The sequence below is a fragment of the Geospiza fortis genome, unplaced genomic scaffold, assembly GCF_000277835.1.
Source record: "Geospiza fortis unplaced genomic scaffold, GeoFor_1.0 scaffold167, whole genome shotgun sequence".
Taxonomy (NCBI): Eukaryota; Metazoa; Chordata; class Aves; order Passeriformes; family Thraupidae; genus Geospiza; species Geospiza fortis.
The window spans coordinates 4,474,785-4,489,480 of NW_005054355.1; the positions used below are offsets into that span (position 1 = coordinate 4,474,785).

General features: G+C 40.1%; 1 protein-coding gene across 1 annotated transcript in view; it reads left to right on the forward strand.

The window, feature by feature from the left end:
* The window catches only part of FNTA (farnesyltransferase, CAAX box, alpha), a 10,231-nt gene extending 265 nt beyond the window's left edge, over positions 1 to 9,966 (forward strand). Inside the window, exons 2-9 of the mRNA XM_005423608.2 lie at positions 653 to 771; positions 1,322 to 1,436; positions 2,292 to 2,396; positions 3,071 to 3,197; positions 3,538 to 3,686; positions 5,693 to 5,755; positions 6,259 to 6,430; positions 7,918 to 9,966. Coding sequence (XP_005423665.1) covers positions 653 to 771; positions 1,322 to 1,436; positions 2,292 to 2,396; positions 3,071 to 3,197; positions 3,538 to 3,686; positions 5,693 to 5,755; positions 6,259 to 6,430; positions 7,918 to 8,049 — 982 coding nt within the window. The 3' untranslated portion in view covers positions 8,050 to 9,966. The remainder of the gene's footprint in view (positions 1 to 652; positions 772 to 1,321; positions 1,437 to 2,291; positions 2,397 to 3,070; positions 3,198 to 3,537; positions 3,687 to 5,692; positions 5,756 to 6,258; positions 6,431 to 7,917) is intronic.
* Positions 9,967 to 14,696: the final 4,730 nt, after the last annotated feature.

The window sequence follows — 14,696 nt, forward strand, 5'->3', positions numbered from 1 at the left end:
GGCGCGGGGCCGGGCCGGGCGAGCACAGCACGGCACGGAACGGCATGGGGTGGGGGGCGCGGAGTGGCGGAGCTGGGGCCGGAGGAGTGGGGAACTTCTGGGAGGGGCAGGGACACCTTTCACTAGATCCAGTTGCTCAAGGCTTTGTCCAACGTGGCTTTGAACACTGCCAGAGCTGGTGCATACGCAGCTTCTCCGGGCAGCCTGGTCCAGTGTCTCACTACTTTTACAGTCAAAGAATTTCTTCCCAATGTCTAACCTAAATTTTCCCTCTCTCCGTTTGTACTCCTTGTCCCATCGTGACAGTTTCTGACGGAAAATCCTTCTCCAGCTTCCCTGTAGGTCCCGTTTAGATACTGGAAGGTTACTCTGAAGTCTTCACACGGCATTCTCTTCTCCAGGCTGCACAGCCCCAACTTTTTCCGTTTGTCTTTTTAAGGGTGGTCCAGTCCTCTTGTCAACATGGTGGCCCTGCTCTGCTCCAACACCTCCATGTCCTTCTTATGTTGGGGACACCTTTATGTATTTATATGCTGGTCTGCGTTACAGACAATAACGTAGCTAAAATAGTAGGGACTGTTCAGAGCAAGGATGTGTTACTGGACACACGTTCTTGCGTGTCATGATTTGAGTAGCATTTTGTGCTTTTTAGAAACATTGAAAACACAAAAACATGTATTTACAGGGACAGGAAGGAATGGGCTGATATTGAACCTGTTCCTCAGAATGATGGGCCGAATCCCGTAGTTCAGATCATCTACAGTGAAAAGTGTAAGTCTTAAATATATTCTGCCCTTAACCATTGTTGAAACAAGACTTCATGTTTTGGATAACATTTTGTAGAGTGATACTGTGAAGAAATTAATTCCTTGTGTTACGGTGATTGTGTGTGGTGTTTTCACCAAGCATCTTTGAAGCTGAATCTTCATCTGAGATGTTAATAGCCAGGGTTCTCCTTGAGAATCCTATGGCTTAAGAGGTAATACAGCAGACAGTGTGGTTCATGTCACAAGACATTTCCAGCCCACAAATGGAAGCAAAACATGAAGTTCTTGCAGCTGGTGAAGTACTGAGAGTAAGCAGCACAGATCTTTTATGATTGTTTTGGCTATTATGCTGATGGTGTTCTTCTAACACACTTGTGCAGCTTTGTGGTGTGCTAATATCCTGCACAGGTCTCAGTGGAAAATGCTTTCAGATTGATAGGTATGATTCATTTTACAGAGGTGTATTTAGAGCACAGAAAGTAGGAAGCAATTTAAAGGATTATTAACTTTACCCCCTGTTCAGGCCATTGGCTAAGATGCTATTCTCTATTTAGTCCGAGATGTCTATGATTACTTCCGGGCTGTTCTGCAGCGGGATGAGAGAAGTGAAAGAGCTTTCAAGTTAACAGCAGATGCCATTGAGTTAAATGCTGCAAACTACACAGTATGGTATGTGGTAGTCTTGGTATTGTTTCTGTGGTCATTCAACTGCCTACCTTTTAAGTCTTTAATGTTTTGTTCATTGAATTAAGGCATGCCTAGTTGAATTTACACAGAGGAGTAGAGTACCTTTCCAGTGAGCTTCCAAAGAAAGCCCTTGTTCAGTATTTTTCCATGCCTCATGTTAAATCAGTGGTTTTCATTCATTTGGCTCTAAGGATATTATCAGTCAAGGTCAGGGTTAGCCACAAAAAGGACGTTGCAGTTTAAAATTAGATTACTGACCTGATAATGTGTCCATGGCAAAATACTGAAGATGCCCTCAGTTGACTTGGAGAAGAGGCATAAAAACATAATGGCAAATAATTTATGTATTTACTACTAATAATAACTACTAATGCTTTTTGCATTTTAAAAGATCTGTCAAGTTAGGTAATAAATAAACAGTGAATTTCTGATATTCAGAGTAGGGCATTTTACTCACAAGCTAACAAGTACCTCTTGTACATCTTCATTCCACTAATTTCCATAAAATCAGAAAGTTTGCATTGTTTCAAGCACAGAAGTCTTAGTTTCTGTGACAGAAAACTATCATGGGTACAGATTAACTTGAACATGATTGTTACAATCTTAGATCATGTACTGTTGCAACCAGTCATATCCTAGTTCTGTGCTGTTCCATAATTGAAAGCCCTTTAACAGAACTAGATATGTGGTTAAGGATTTTGCATTAGTTTTAGCTTTTTGCACTGTTTTTATCTCAATATCATTTACAAGAACTGTGAACAAAGGTGATTCCATGTTCTTCTCTGTGAATTTTAGGAAAGTCCCTTTGCAGTGTTCAAATGCTTGACTTTTATACAGGCATTTCCGGAGAGTCCTCCTGCAGTCTTTGGGAAAGGATCTCCATGAGGAACTTAAGTACATTACAGCTATCATTGAAGATCAGCCAAAGAACTACCAAGTCTGGTAAAATCATGCTTTCTTTCCTGTTCTTAATGTTTTTGCAGATAATATTTGTTTTGTAAATTATCCAGTTGTGGTGGAGGAGTTAAATGGAGTTGCATCATGTCAAAGCTCCTTTCAGATATTTTTTCTAAGCGTATATGATTATAACATGCTAAGCAGGTGTTGTTTTCTTGTTAATTTCAATTTTTAGACTGCCAAAATAAGTCTGACAGGTAAAAAAAAAAGACTTGTGAAAAGGCAACTGAGAACACACACATAAATTAGTATATTTTCTTTTCTTGTGGTTTGGAATTTGCCTGCCTGTTGTTGGGTTTTTTGCAAAATTAATCAGAATAGGCGAAAGAGCAGTATTGTAATTGGTAGAGAAATTATGCAGTAGTAGAAAACTTTACTCTGCTGAAGACTTTGACCATGAGTGTGAAACTGTGTTGTTTCAGGTGAATATTACTTGTCTAAAATGAGACGATTGGCCATGGTATATGTCTGGTTAGAATTTTTTATAATATAAATATGTGTCATGCATTTCTCAGAGCCAAGTGAAATGTTCTGGTATGCTTAATTTGAAGTATTTAACTAGTGGGTTTTTTTCCTAAGTTGTGCACTTGCTATAAGCTGTTGTTATATAGAACACACACTCGCCAAAAAAATTTAGACTTTGTTCTTCTCATCATTAGGCATCACAGACGGGTGCTGGTTGAGTGGCTGCAGGATCCGTCCCGAGAGCTTGAGTTCATAGCTGACATTCTTAACCAAGATGCCAAAAATTACCATGCCTGGCAACACAGACAATGGGTTATTCAGGTATTGTATCCACAGAACTCTTGATTCTTTAAATAACCCGCATTTTAAATGTGTGGCAGAGGTTAGCTATAAACGTCCCTTTTAGGAAACGAGTTCAAAGAATTGGATTGTTGTCTGCTTACTGTTGTGTGTGTGAATTTAATGATGAGCTAATACCATTGTGTACCACTGAGTAGTGTAGCATGTTCCTAGCTCACCTGCAATCTTTTTTTTTTTTAACTTTCTGTTGATTTCTTCAAAAAAGGCTCTGTCTGATGTTCAGGCAACTTAAGAACAAGAATGTGTTTAAAAAAATAAAAACTTTTGATTGTGATACTTTCTCTTCCTTCCCTTTCTGTAGGAGTTCAAATTATGGGACAATGAACTAGACTATGTGGACCAGCTTTTGAGAGAAGATGTGAGAAACAACTCTGTTTGGAACCAACGGCACTTTGTCATTTTCAACACCACTGGCTATGATGACCCAGCAGTCCTAGACAGAGAAGTCCGGTTAGTAATGCTATTCAGGCATATATTAAACAGTCTCCATTACATGAAAGCAAAGGAATACTTTCACAGTACCCGTGGGCTTTGTTTTCTGATTTTTATTCACTTCTGGGACTAACATTCACGGTTAGCAGATCAAGTGTCAGACTGAAGCAAGCTCTGCTTATCCTGGGCAAGCTGCTATCATGAATCGGTTTCCCTGGCCTGCTGTCTATTGTGCAAACAAAACTTTGGGGTTTATGGTGAACTAGTAATAGTAGGACAAGCTACAGAAGATCTGTGACACTGCTGTGCTGTTCATTAGTATTCTACTCCTAGAATGTTTGGAAAGAGGCACTCTTCAGCTCCGGTGCCCAGAGCACCTCTGCCCTCTTCCTTTTCCCTGACCTTTGTGTCTGCAGCAAATAAAACTGTGCAACCACCTTTGTTTTTTCTCTTAAATACATTACCATCATTTCTAATAGGCCTAGCCTTTCTAATGGCACATCCATCCTTGGAGCCACTAGGGACTGGCTCTGATGGACATGGAAGAAGCTTCTGGCAGCTTCTCACAGAAGCCACCCCTGTAGCCACCCTCCGCTACCAAAGAAACAGGCCATGCAAACCCAATACAGTGACATGGTTTGTAGGAAGAGGAGTTGCCTTTTGTGAAGAATTTGATGCAGCTGGAAAAATAAACCTTTCAGGAGTGTGTGATTGGCACAAAGAGAACTGCCTCTGTGAGATGCCTAGTTTCCAGGAAAAAGAGTTTTGTGCTCACTGTTTCTAGGTTGCATGTTTGTAACTGAAGACAAACTGGGCTTCTAGACATATTTTACTACCCAAGGTGGTAAGAGAAGCCTCTTCATATCTCAGACAGCTGATTAGGGTTGATGTTTATGAGAAGATATTTGTCAAAAGTGAAGAAGCAATTAAGGTACTGTGATTTTTTATAGAGTTATTTTTCAGAAGAAAGACTGAATCTCTGAATCTTTTGGTGCATTATTCATAGAGGATCCCAGCCCTCACCGTCTTCCATGGTTGTCTTTGCAACCTTCTAGAAGTTTTACTTCTCTTCCAGTTTATAACCTTCCTGTAGCTCAGTGAATCTGAACCATTTCCATGACTTAGACTTTGATATCTTCAACTTTTGATCTCCAGAGTTTAGATTGGACATCCTCTCCTGATCTTGCCAAGATAATTGGGTACCATCTTAAGAACCAGACTGGCTAAGATTAAGGTTTCCCAGATGTCATTATAGAACTGCTGGTTGGTTTATAAACTTGTTCTTTGTCACAATGACTGGGGAATGTTTAAAAACAGTTACAGTTGTGGGTATTTTTTAGTACTCTAGATATATCAGATACTTCTCTATCTGCAGCCTCTGAAAATCATCAGAATGCCTGGTTATGCTGGGAAAAGCCAGAAGATAAATCTGCTTTGTGTAGATGAAATGTGGCTTTCTGGCTGTATTGGAGGTGCCTTTCGTTGCTTTGCTTTTACAGCAGTTGCCTCATTGTTGCTTTCACAGAAATGCTGCAGAAGGCTGTGTGAGATGAAAGCTCAAGCTCTGCCTTTCTGTGGGTTTGCTTGAGTGCAGCCTGAGGAAAAAAGTTCTGCAAATAGGTACCGAACATACCACTTGTAGTCATATTAACAGAGCTCAGTTACTCTGGCCATTTTCAGCCCCTTGCCATTTCTGAGCATCAAGATATAAGTTACTCTTTTAGCACAGAGTGTAGAGAGAGTGTATTAAGTTGTTTTCGCAGTGTTTTTGCTAATAATTTTGAGAACTGATTCATTATTGTATAAATTCCAGCAATTTGAACACTTAAAACATAGTGTCTGCTTCTTTGAGACTTCTGATGATTATATTATGAGCAATTTGTGATCTACCCAGGTGAGATGATCTACAAAAAGAGTGAAGTATAGACTAGAGATATGCATTTGGAAGCTTCTGAGCACATTCAGGTAATTTCTAACTGCGTTGTTACCAGTTGCATTCATGACCCATTACGTTTTCCTTGCAGGTACACTCTTGAGATGATCACAGCAGTGCCACATAATGAGAGTGCTTGGAACTACTTAAAAGGGTGAGGTGTATTTCTCCATGAGGCAAAGAATCTGTGGGAGGTGTCTGATGCCTACTTCTTAATTAAAAAGATTTTTTTTTCTTTTTGTTCTAGTGTAGTGTGCTTAAGCAGGCAGGCAAATACTGTCACAAAGGGTTATTATATTCTAACCTAATTTATCTGTAACTTTTCGCTAAGCTTCTGCCCTATAGTTCTTGCAGAAGGACTACAAGTACTTCTCATGCTTTTAAAAACTTGGCCTGTAATGTCACTGTGTTAAAAAGCATAGATAGGAAATAACTGACATGCTTTCAGTGTAATTCCTGTTCAGTTGAACAAAAGCTATACCAGCTTGCTACAACATGAGGCTATACTAGTTCTGCATGCTGCTTACTTTCTGACTTACTTGTATTTGCAGCCTGATTTCAAACCTAATCTTCAAGTAACAGAATCATAACAAAAATGCAATTATTCACACCAGATTTCCCATCATTATGTGTCAAGTATATTAACCTCTCTTCAAGGATCCTACAGGATCGTGGTCTTTCTAAATATCCGAATCTGCTGGAAGAACTGTTGAATTTACAGCCTAGTCACAGTTCACCCTATCTGATTGCCTTTCTTGTGGACATATATGAAGATATGCTAGAAAACCAATGCGATAACAAGGAAGAAACACTGAACAAGGCATTGGAGGTACATTTTGAAAGCTTGGTTTTTCTTTCCAGGGATGCTACCTATTCCTGTCTGGCTTTATATCTTGACAAAATGAGATTGATTTTCATAAATAGAACAGGTTAGTTGTTAATCATGAGAAGTCTATGAAGAGTTTAACACAAAAGCCAGACAATCACAAGGATCTCATTAATTTAAATATAAATAATAACTAGCCAGTTATTAAATTACTCTTAAATTTTCTTCATATGGTGGTGAAGGAAGGTCTCTAATACTACCTGCAGAAGAAAGAACATGTTTGAATAATAGAGGAGTTTTAAATGTTTACTTTATAGCATTAACTCACTCTCTTCTCTGTAGATTAATGAATTTTTCTCAGAATTTCCATGTCTAAACAACCTCCGTTGAGCTCCCTTGGCCCTTAGCTCTTTCTAACAAAGTTGACAGAATTAGGTTATGGCCAGCAGGCACTGGGGTTCAGTAAGAAATGTCAGGCACCACTTCCTAGAGAGCATAAATTACTTCTGGCAATGTTGTGTATCTCCCAGAGTTTCATACTCGGCTGTTCCTTGTTGCAGTTTGTAGCATAGTTTTTACGAGAACACTTTCCATTCACTGTGAGACTGACTGGAACTTGATGTCATTAGATCTGCAGTTTCGCCTGGAGTCTTTGTGTTCCAACATTGTTTTTTCTCAGCACTTTTCCATTGTTGTGTTCCAGGACTAGATTGTAAACAAGTGCAATTAGCTCCTTTATACTATTTCACTGATTTTGACTTCTCTGTTTAGACATCAAAGCTCTTAATTTCTTAACTCCATTTCACTGAGTAAGGCAATGTCATCTGCATAATAAAATGGAATTTACTAAAACATTTGTAGTGTTCAGACTGTGTAAAATTTACACAGCTTGTCCTGTAAGTAGTATTGATTTCTATTGTGCTGCTTACTCAGATCAAAATTTTAAAAAAACCCAAATATGTAGAAGTATCTGCACCAACTCTTAATGTTGCATGAGAGAGGATTACTGACTTGCATGGAGAACCTTTTTGGGACAAAAACCAGAAATAAAAGATCTCCTGTCAGTCCGTCAAGAGTGTTGAAGATTCAAGAGCAGGATGATCTTCCAGTGTTTGGAATTAAGTGGTTTACAGCCTGTTGGATGACTAAAAACGTTCGAGGTTCTCAGGAAGTGTAGTGTGCTCTATTACAGGGTGCATTAGGCTGGCATGGATGATGAGTGGTAGGCATGGGAATGAATCAAAGGGAACTCGTACAACTGAAATGGGCCTGGAGGGATTTTTGTGCAGTGTCAGATTGGTTGGCTACCAACTGGGGTTGTCATTAGTTTGATGTCATTAAACAGTTACAAATCCCATGAATAAAACAAATGTTGCAGAGGAACATATTTCTAACACTATCTGAAATACAGGTTGTATGCATTTTATAATAATTAAGGATTCTGTAAGCTTTTTGGTTTAATACTCCAGTCTCTCATTTTTCTCTCATAGTTGTGTGAAATTCTGGCTAAAGAAAAAGACACCATCCGAAAAGAGTACTGGCGATACATTGGAAGGTCCCTTAAGAGCAAGCACAGTTCAGGCACTGAACAGAGCAGCACACTGACGGATAAAGAGCAGTAACTGAAGATGGAAGAAAACAGTGTTAGGCTTTCAAGCTGTTCTAAAGCTGTGCTAAGTAGGGTCATCAACAAGTTCAAAGTCCATTTGTAAGTATTGCAATGGGAGAGGAGTGCAGACTGCTATATAGTTCTCAGTTGCTGCTGATACTGTTGATGGCTCTAGCTGCAGTCAAGAAATGTATTAAGGCTTAATTATTGAAATCTACCAGGTAAAGGTTTTAGTTCCTAACTAAAAATACATAAATGTATACCTATTACATCGACAGTGCTCAGTTAATGGTTGGCCTTGATCTTAGAGGTTTTTTCCAACATAAGTTACTCTACAAGTCTGTGAAGCACTAAAACCATGTCTCATGTTGTGGCTTACCTACTTGTGATTCCTAACACTGTCTCATGAGTTTGCTGCAGTAGTGACTGCACGTAACTTAACTATAGGGGATATAGAGTAACCTGATTAGTGCAAGTAGGCACTGCAGCTGTCACCGTGTGTGGGAGCAGCTGTGCAACACTGTCAGCCTATGCTGTTGTATGCAACTAACACCAAGTGTAATTTTGTAATAAAAATAGATAACTTGAAGCATTTGTCTGATTTTTTTAATGTGTTTCTTTTGGTCCTTGTAAGTGCATAGCTTGGTTTTTTCAGATGCTAATAGAGGTAAAATATCCCCTTGTATAAGTATTGGATTCTATTGCATTGAGATGTCTTTTGCACTGGAGTATTCTTATCCCAGAAACCTTCAGTACACCTGATATATTCAGTGGAGCCCTGAATTCTTCCCTGAACAGACAGGAAAAATGCTTTGAGGATCCTGGAGAAGGTGAATACCTACATCAGAAAAATGCATCTACCCTGTTTTCAGCAAATGGTTATTGTAAACTGTGTTCTTATGGAGTGTTTGTCTGTTATGAAATATTTTATTGGAAATGATCATAGAGGGAACAAACAAGTGCTAGTGTTTATTCCTTAATATGCTGTCTTTCTGACACTAAACATTAAAAGGTGTTAACTGTGAATAAACAATAGTGGAGATTATTTTTTAATGCTTGAAATTCTTTAATTCAATGCAGTCTTCAAAACAACTCACAGGGAGTGGAATTGATAGACAAAGCTGTGTAATTTTGTAGTGGTTTTGCTGCTTTCTCAGCAGTAGAGAAAACATTTTTGTGTTTTCTCAAATGAACATTCAAAACAGACTTCAAACTTTTGGAGATTGGTTAACCTGGGGGGTTCTTTTTCTTTCATTCTTTTTTTTTTTACATGTTTGGGGTTTTTTACTATATTTGAAACTCTAGTACAAAGCAAAAAGTCTGTTTCTACCCCTATGAGTTGTTCCTAATTGAAACTGTACTTAAATATGGAGTACTGAATAGTCAGGGTGTTCAAGGACTTCAGGATAAAGTAATGTATTTGCCACTATGAGTCAAGAAAGCTCAGAAAGATGAACAGTGAAATACAATCTGTAGGAATCCATAAAGTTAGAGGGTTTCAGGTTTGTGGGAAAACAGACAGGCCTCAGTGCAGCAGAGCTATGGATATTGCTGATGAATCTTGTTAAGCTGTAACAAAGACGTGAGGAATAGAACAATAGAACTATGTATTAGCGATTCGGAATAACTTTCTAAGTTGCAAAAAGTTTCTATAGCAAGGTTGAAATTATGAATAGGGTTTTATGCTTTGTCTTCTTATAAATGAACAAGCAAGTATTGTTTTAACTCCAGCTACGTGTGCTTATGTTGATTGGATAGAATCACTGTCAATATACTTTCTCTCTGTGTAATTGGCTAGGATGAGTATTTGGTGACTTGTAACAAGTGAGTTTCTTTGGCTTGCTGCCTGGATGCGAACTGTCAGGATCTTTGCATAGACAAAACTATGTATTATAAGGATTCTGGAGAATAAATGGTTCCGACACATCCATCAGTAGTCCCGTCCCGTTTGTGCTTGTATATAAACTGCCGGCGCATAATCCTTTAAATAAACATCATCAATGAAGAAGGAACAGAATTTTTCCTGTATCTTTAACAAAATTCAGAGGACACTTGGAAAGCAGAGTATTCTTTATAGATACTAGCATAAATTTCAGCAATAAATCATCACAAGGTAAGATTGATGAAGAGTGTCCACAGGGACAGTGTATTTTGGGATGTGATCTCAGTTACTTGTGGGCTGAGGCAAGAGCTTAGATTTAGCCATATAGACTTCCTAGTGGTAAGAATAGGTAAGATTCCTCTGACAAAACCTTTTTGGGGATATGGTCAACCTATGGCCTTCTCATTCTTGAAAATGATGTCTATAAGTAATGAATAAGATTCTAGCAGAGTTGGTAGGGTTTTATACTGGTATCCTGGGTTGACTATATGATGCTTTTATCCCCAGTCGTCTGCTCTGTTTATGCTGAATAGTAAGTTTTGCACCTTTAAGACTTGTCCAGGGAGTGAATGGGGGAGAGAAGAAGCTGCAGTTTGTTTTCAGACAATGCACTCACTCCTCCACATCCCTGCTCCTGGCCTGTGCTATTCCTGCTCCTGGATTGTGTTGTCTGCGGAGGGACAGACAGCGGGACAGAGCTCTCCTTTGTTTTAGTTAGTTTTAGCTAGCTGAGGCAAAGAAGTTCCCTGGACTGTGGGGTTTTTTCTCTTTTTTCTTGGACCTGTTTAAACCTGCTCTAGACTGAACACCAGCAGAGCACCAGCAGCTCCACCTGTGGCCCACCGGGCCGGGCCTGGGCCGTGGCACTTCCAGCACCGTAGGGACTGATCAGAGACTAAGTGAGCTGAGCTGCAACCTGTGGAAGAGACTTTCTCAGTTTGTCATCTCTTTTGGAGCAGCAAGGGGTTTTATTGTTTAATATTGTTTAGGTTTTATTGTTTAATAAACATTTTTCCCACTTTTCTCCAAGGAGGTAGTTTCTCCCAAACCAGTTGGGGGAGGGGCCAATTGAATCTGCTTTCCTAGAGGAGCCCCTTTGGGGATTCTCTCCCAAATTTGCCCTGAACCAGGACAACTGGTTATGCAAGAATAGCGGTACATGGAAAGATAATACCGTTTCTGAGCTCCATTTACCAATAAATAATCAAATACATACTTTTAATAGAAAAAATACCTGGTCTTGTGTAGAACAAACATGTAACCTAACAAATTGTGTAAATCCTAGAGAAAAAAATGTATTGCACCGTGGGTTCTACTTAAACAACAGGAATCAAAGAAAGTCACTCTGTTGAAACAGAAGTGTTCCTTCTTTCAAATGTTTATATTTACTGTCACTTGAATTCCAAGGAAGCTTTCAAATTCTCTTGCAACGGCACCTCAGTTTTCTGCTGGTCAACCATACACAAAAATACTGAGCTGTCAGAGCTGGAAAAAGGATGGCTACTCAGCCAGGTTGCAAGTGAAGCCACTAAACCTTGAATTTTAATGCATCCGAGACAAAATGTTTCTCATGGAAGAAGGATCTTGACAAAATGTAGAGAAAAGGGTCTTAGAGTAGGAAGTTAGAGATGACTTTAATCTGTAGGCATTGGTACTGACTACCTTTGATCAGAGCAAACATCACAGTTACTTGTCCCAATGGCTTCATCTGTACTGTAAAAGAAAATTTACTGTTGTTATTATTGTAATGATGTGACTCTTGTGTACAATTCTATTATTGAAGAGCTGTGTCTAAATGAAAAACTACTGATACAACTCTCCCTTGTAAATCAGTGTAACTGGAACACTCAGTGGAGTATGGAGCATTAGTAGAGTGTGAAATCATATTCTATGCTTGCTTTTATCAGAAGCTGATATTCTTGCCTTGGTGTAGCCCTGTCTCAGTAAGCCATTATTGACTTCCACCTTTTTGTCTTTGCAACTTTGGTGACAAAACAGTGTATGAGTCTTTCCTAATCTATTTAGTACAAAACCACTGCTAGCATAATGTGCTTCTCTCGGATGCTGTCTGGTTGTGCTGAGGCAGACTAGGAGTGCGCCACTCAGCTGGACCTTCTGTAGTGGCAATATTCTCCAGTAAAGAAGTAGGGAGGTTACATGAAACACTTTCATCGAAGTGCTAGCTGCCAGTTCATGCAGTGCCATGGTGATGAGGGACTTACAGAGAGATGGGACACACAAAACTGAAGGTGCACACACTTTAGGTTTCTCTAAGTATGTACCATGATGAGCTACCAGAAGCTTCACCAAATTTAGCTAAAAGCCCTACCTCGGGATGCCCTGATGCCTACATCATATGTCTAATAAAACCGCTTGGGGATAGGACTGTGCTCCACGGGGTGCATCACCATCACTGTCTCTGAAGAAGCACTGAAAACCTGCATAGGATTTCGGCCTTGGGGAATTAGAATCGTTGCTGTGTGCTGTCGCCCCGCCGAGAAGGTGGACACCGGCCACTAGATGACACTGTGACATGCAGCCCCAAGCCCATCGGCGCCGCTGATGTGCAGGAAAAGCAGGGGCGTCATCACCTCCTCCGTGCAACATCACCACACCTGCTGATTAAACACGGAAGAGCAGCTGCTTGGCAATTCAATACCTAGCGCCACACGAGCATCAAGCACAAGTATTCTGGGAGGGGCTAAATGGTCATCTTCATGTTGGTGTTAATTGGAGAGCAATGTCTCATTAACAGAAATGATGTTTCCTCTGACGCTGGACACCTTGTACAGATTTGGACTTTGTTTAGTCCTGGTGTTCTAAAACTAATGTGGTGACTAAACCCCTCTGCTCAGAACTTGGGGTTTGTGGCTCATTTACATTTTTTGGAGACATGCCTCCAATCAGAGTGCTTCACTCATACACCTTCACAAGCTGGAAAGTTTTGGTCCCCTAGAGCTAGCCTTGTTATGATAAATTTCTCTGGTCCCTCTGTAATGAAATGCTGGCTATTGCTCGTTGTTTCTGGGAATATAGATTGAAGGACAAGATGACCTACTCCTGCTCCTTGGAACTCAGGGGAGGACTTGGGCCAAACTTGGGCCAATGGAGGAAGCCAAGCATGCTGTTGCAGATCTGAAAGCGATTTTCTTGCTTTCTGGTAAGCAGGACTGAAAACTGCTACAGAAGGTCAAAGACAGACTTCTCTTTCTCATGCACTGATTTGTCAAAACTGAGTCATATGGGTTGTCACTGCAGTGCAGGGATTTAAAGTGAATGAAGAGATGCTCTGTGTCACTTCAGCCAAGCCACCTTGAGCACTCAGAGTGACTCAGGTGCAGCTGCCTGCTCTGTGTGTATGCACTGAGCTCCCAGGACATAGTACCATTACCCCCTCCCACGGGCATTATGCTAGCTCTGGTACCTCAGTCTACACCTGAAACAGTTGGGTGACAGGTGTAATGCTGCCATTGCAGTGCTGATCATGGGCAGTGATCTTATGACTGCAGAATACGTCTTGTGTGTTTGGGGTTCTCATTCTTTTGGGTTTGGGTTGTTTTGGGTAGGTCTATTCCATTATTTGCTTTTTTGGTTTTCTGATGTGCCCTGACTGCTGTTCAAGTCATCTCTCCAACACATCTAAAACTAGCTGAGTAAGTGCTTGTGCTACTACAGAGAAACTTTAGAAGGAGGAAAAGGGAAAAAAAAAGAACTGCTGTACTCCCTCTTCTGCCAAAGCCTGCTTACCAGGATAAGAAGGTGGCAGGTAGATAACCTTCTTTTCTTTCCAGGTGCTTGCACACATCTGCCTCTGTTCTAGCTTGCAGACAGAATGAATACGAGTTTTATTCCCGGTTTTACTAAAGGACAGTGAGAGCACACTATCCCTGTATACAATAGCATATGGTGCTCACTGGCTTTTCTGGCTGCCTCTTGCACGAACAGTTTCTCTGCTGCAAAATGAGTCCAAGCGTCTATTTGCAGGTACCTACAGAGCAGTTTCCTGTGGAGGGTTCCTGAGCACTGTTCCAGTATTCTGATACCAGTTTAATGGTATCACCAATCATCTTGCTAATTTGTTTGAGGTCTAACCTGCAAAGATCCTGCATTGAGCTGAAGGCTACAATAAAAGGGAGTGTTGAGTATTTACATGGGCAACTGAAAACCAGAAACACTTGGTTTTAGAAACAAATTTTCAAAATATAAATTTTCAAATTATTCCCTAACGGAAAATTTTAAAATTTGTAAAGTGAGAATAGAAAACTGCTTGGCTTCTGACATTCAGAGGAAAATATGTGAGGAGATAGGCAAGACTTAGTTAACTGCTAGAAGGCATGCCTGCATAAAACCCCAAAGCTTGATGAGACCTGTTTGTCATTTAGTGGTGCCCCAGACATAGCTAAGTTGCATTTGGAACTCAAATTTTGTCCAGTTTCATTGCAGGAAGAAGGGGAAAATGAGGGATGACTGGAAAAGGGCAAGCCAAAATCACTAGTCATGCATCTCTAACAACAGCTAAGAATATTACAGCAAATTATTTCAATAGAGATGCCTGCTGCAGAACCAGAGAAAGGCACCTAGCACACGCAGTAATTTTGTGCATTTCAAGTAAAAGCAGTCTTTTCTCTCCAGGTTAACTGTATTGAATTTCTCATTTCTTTTTTTTTATTGCTAATACACTGTCAGATACATGCTTGTCTGAGCCATGCAGGCCAAAATTTCTAGGGAGAGAAGAAGAAGAGAATGATGAGATATAATCTGTTTTACTGCAGGGTTGC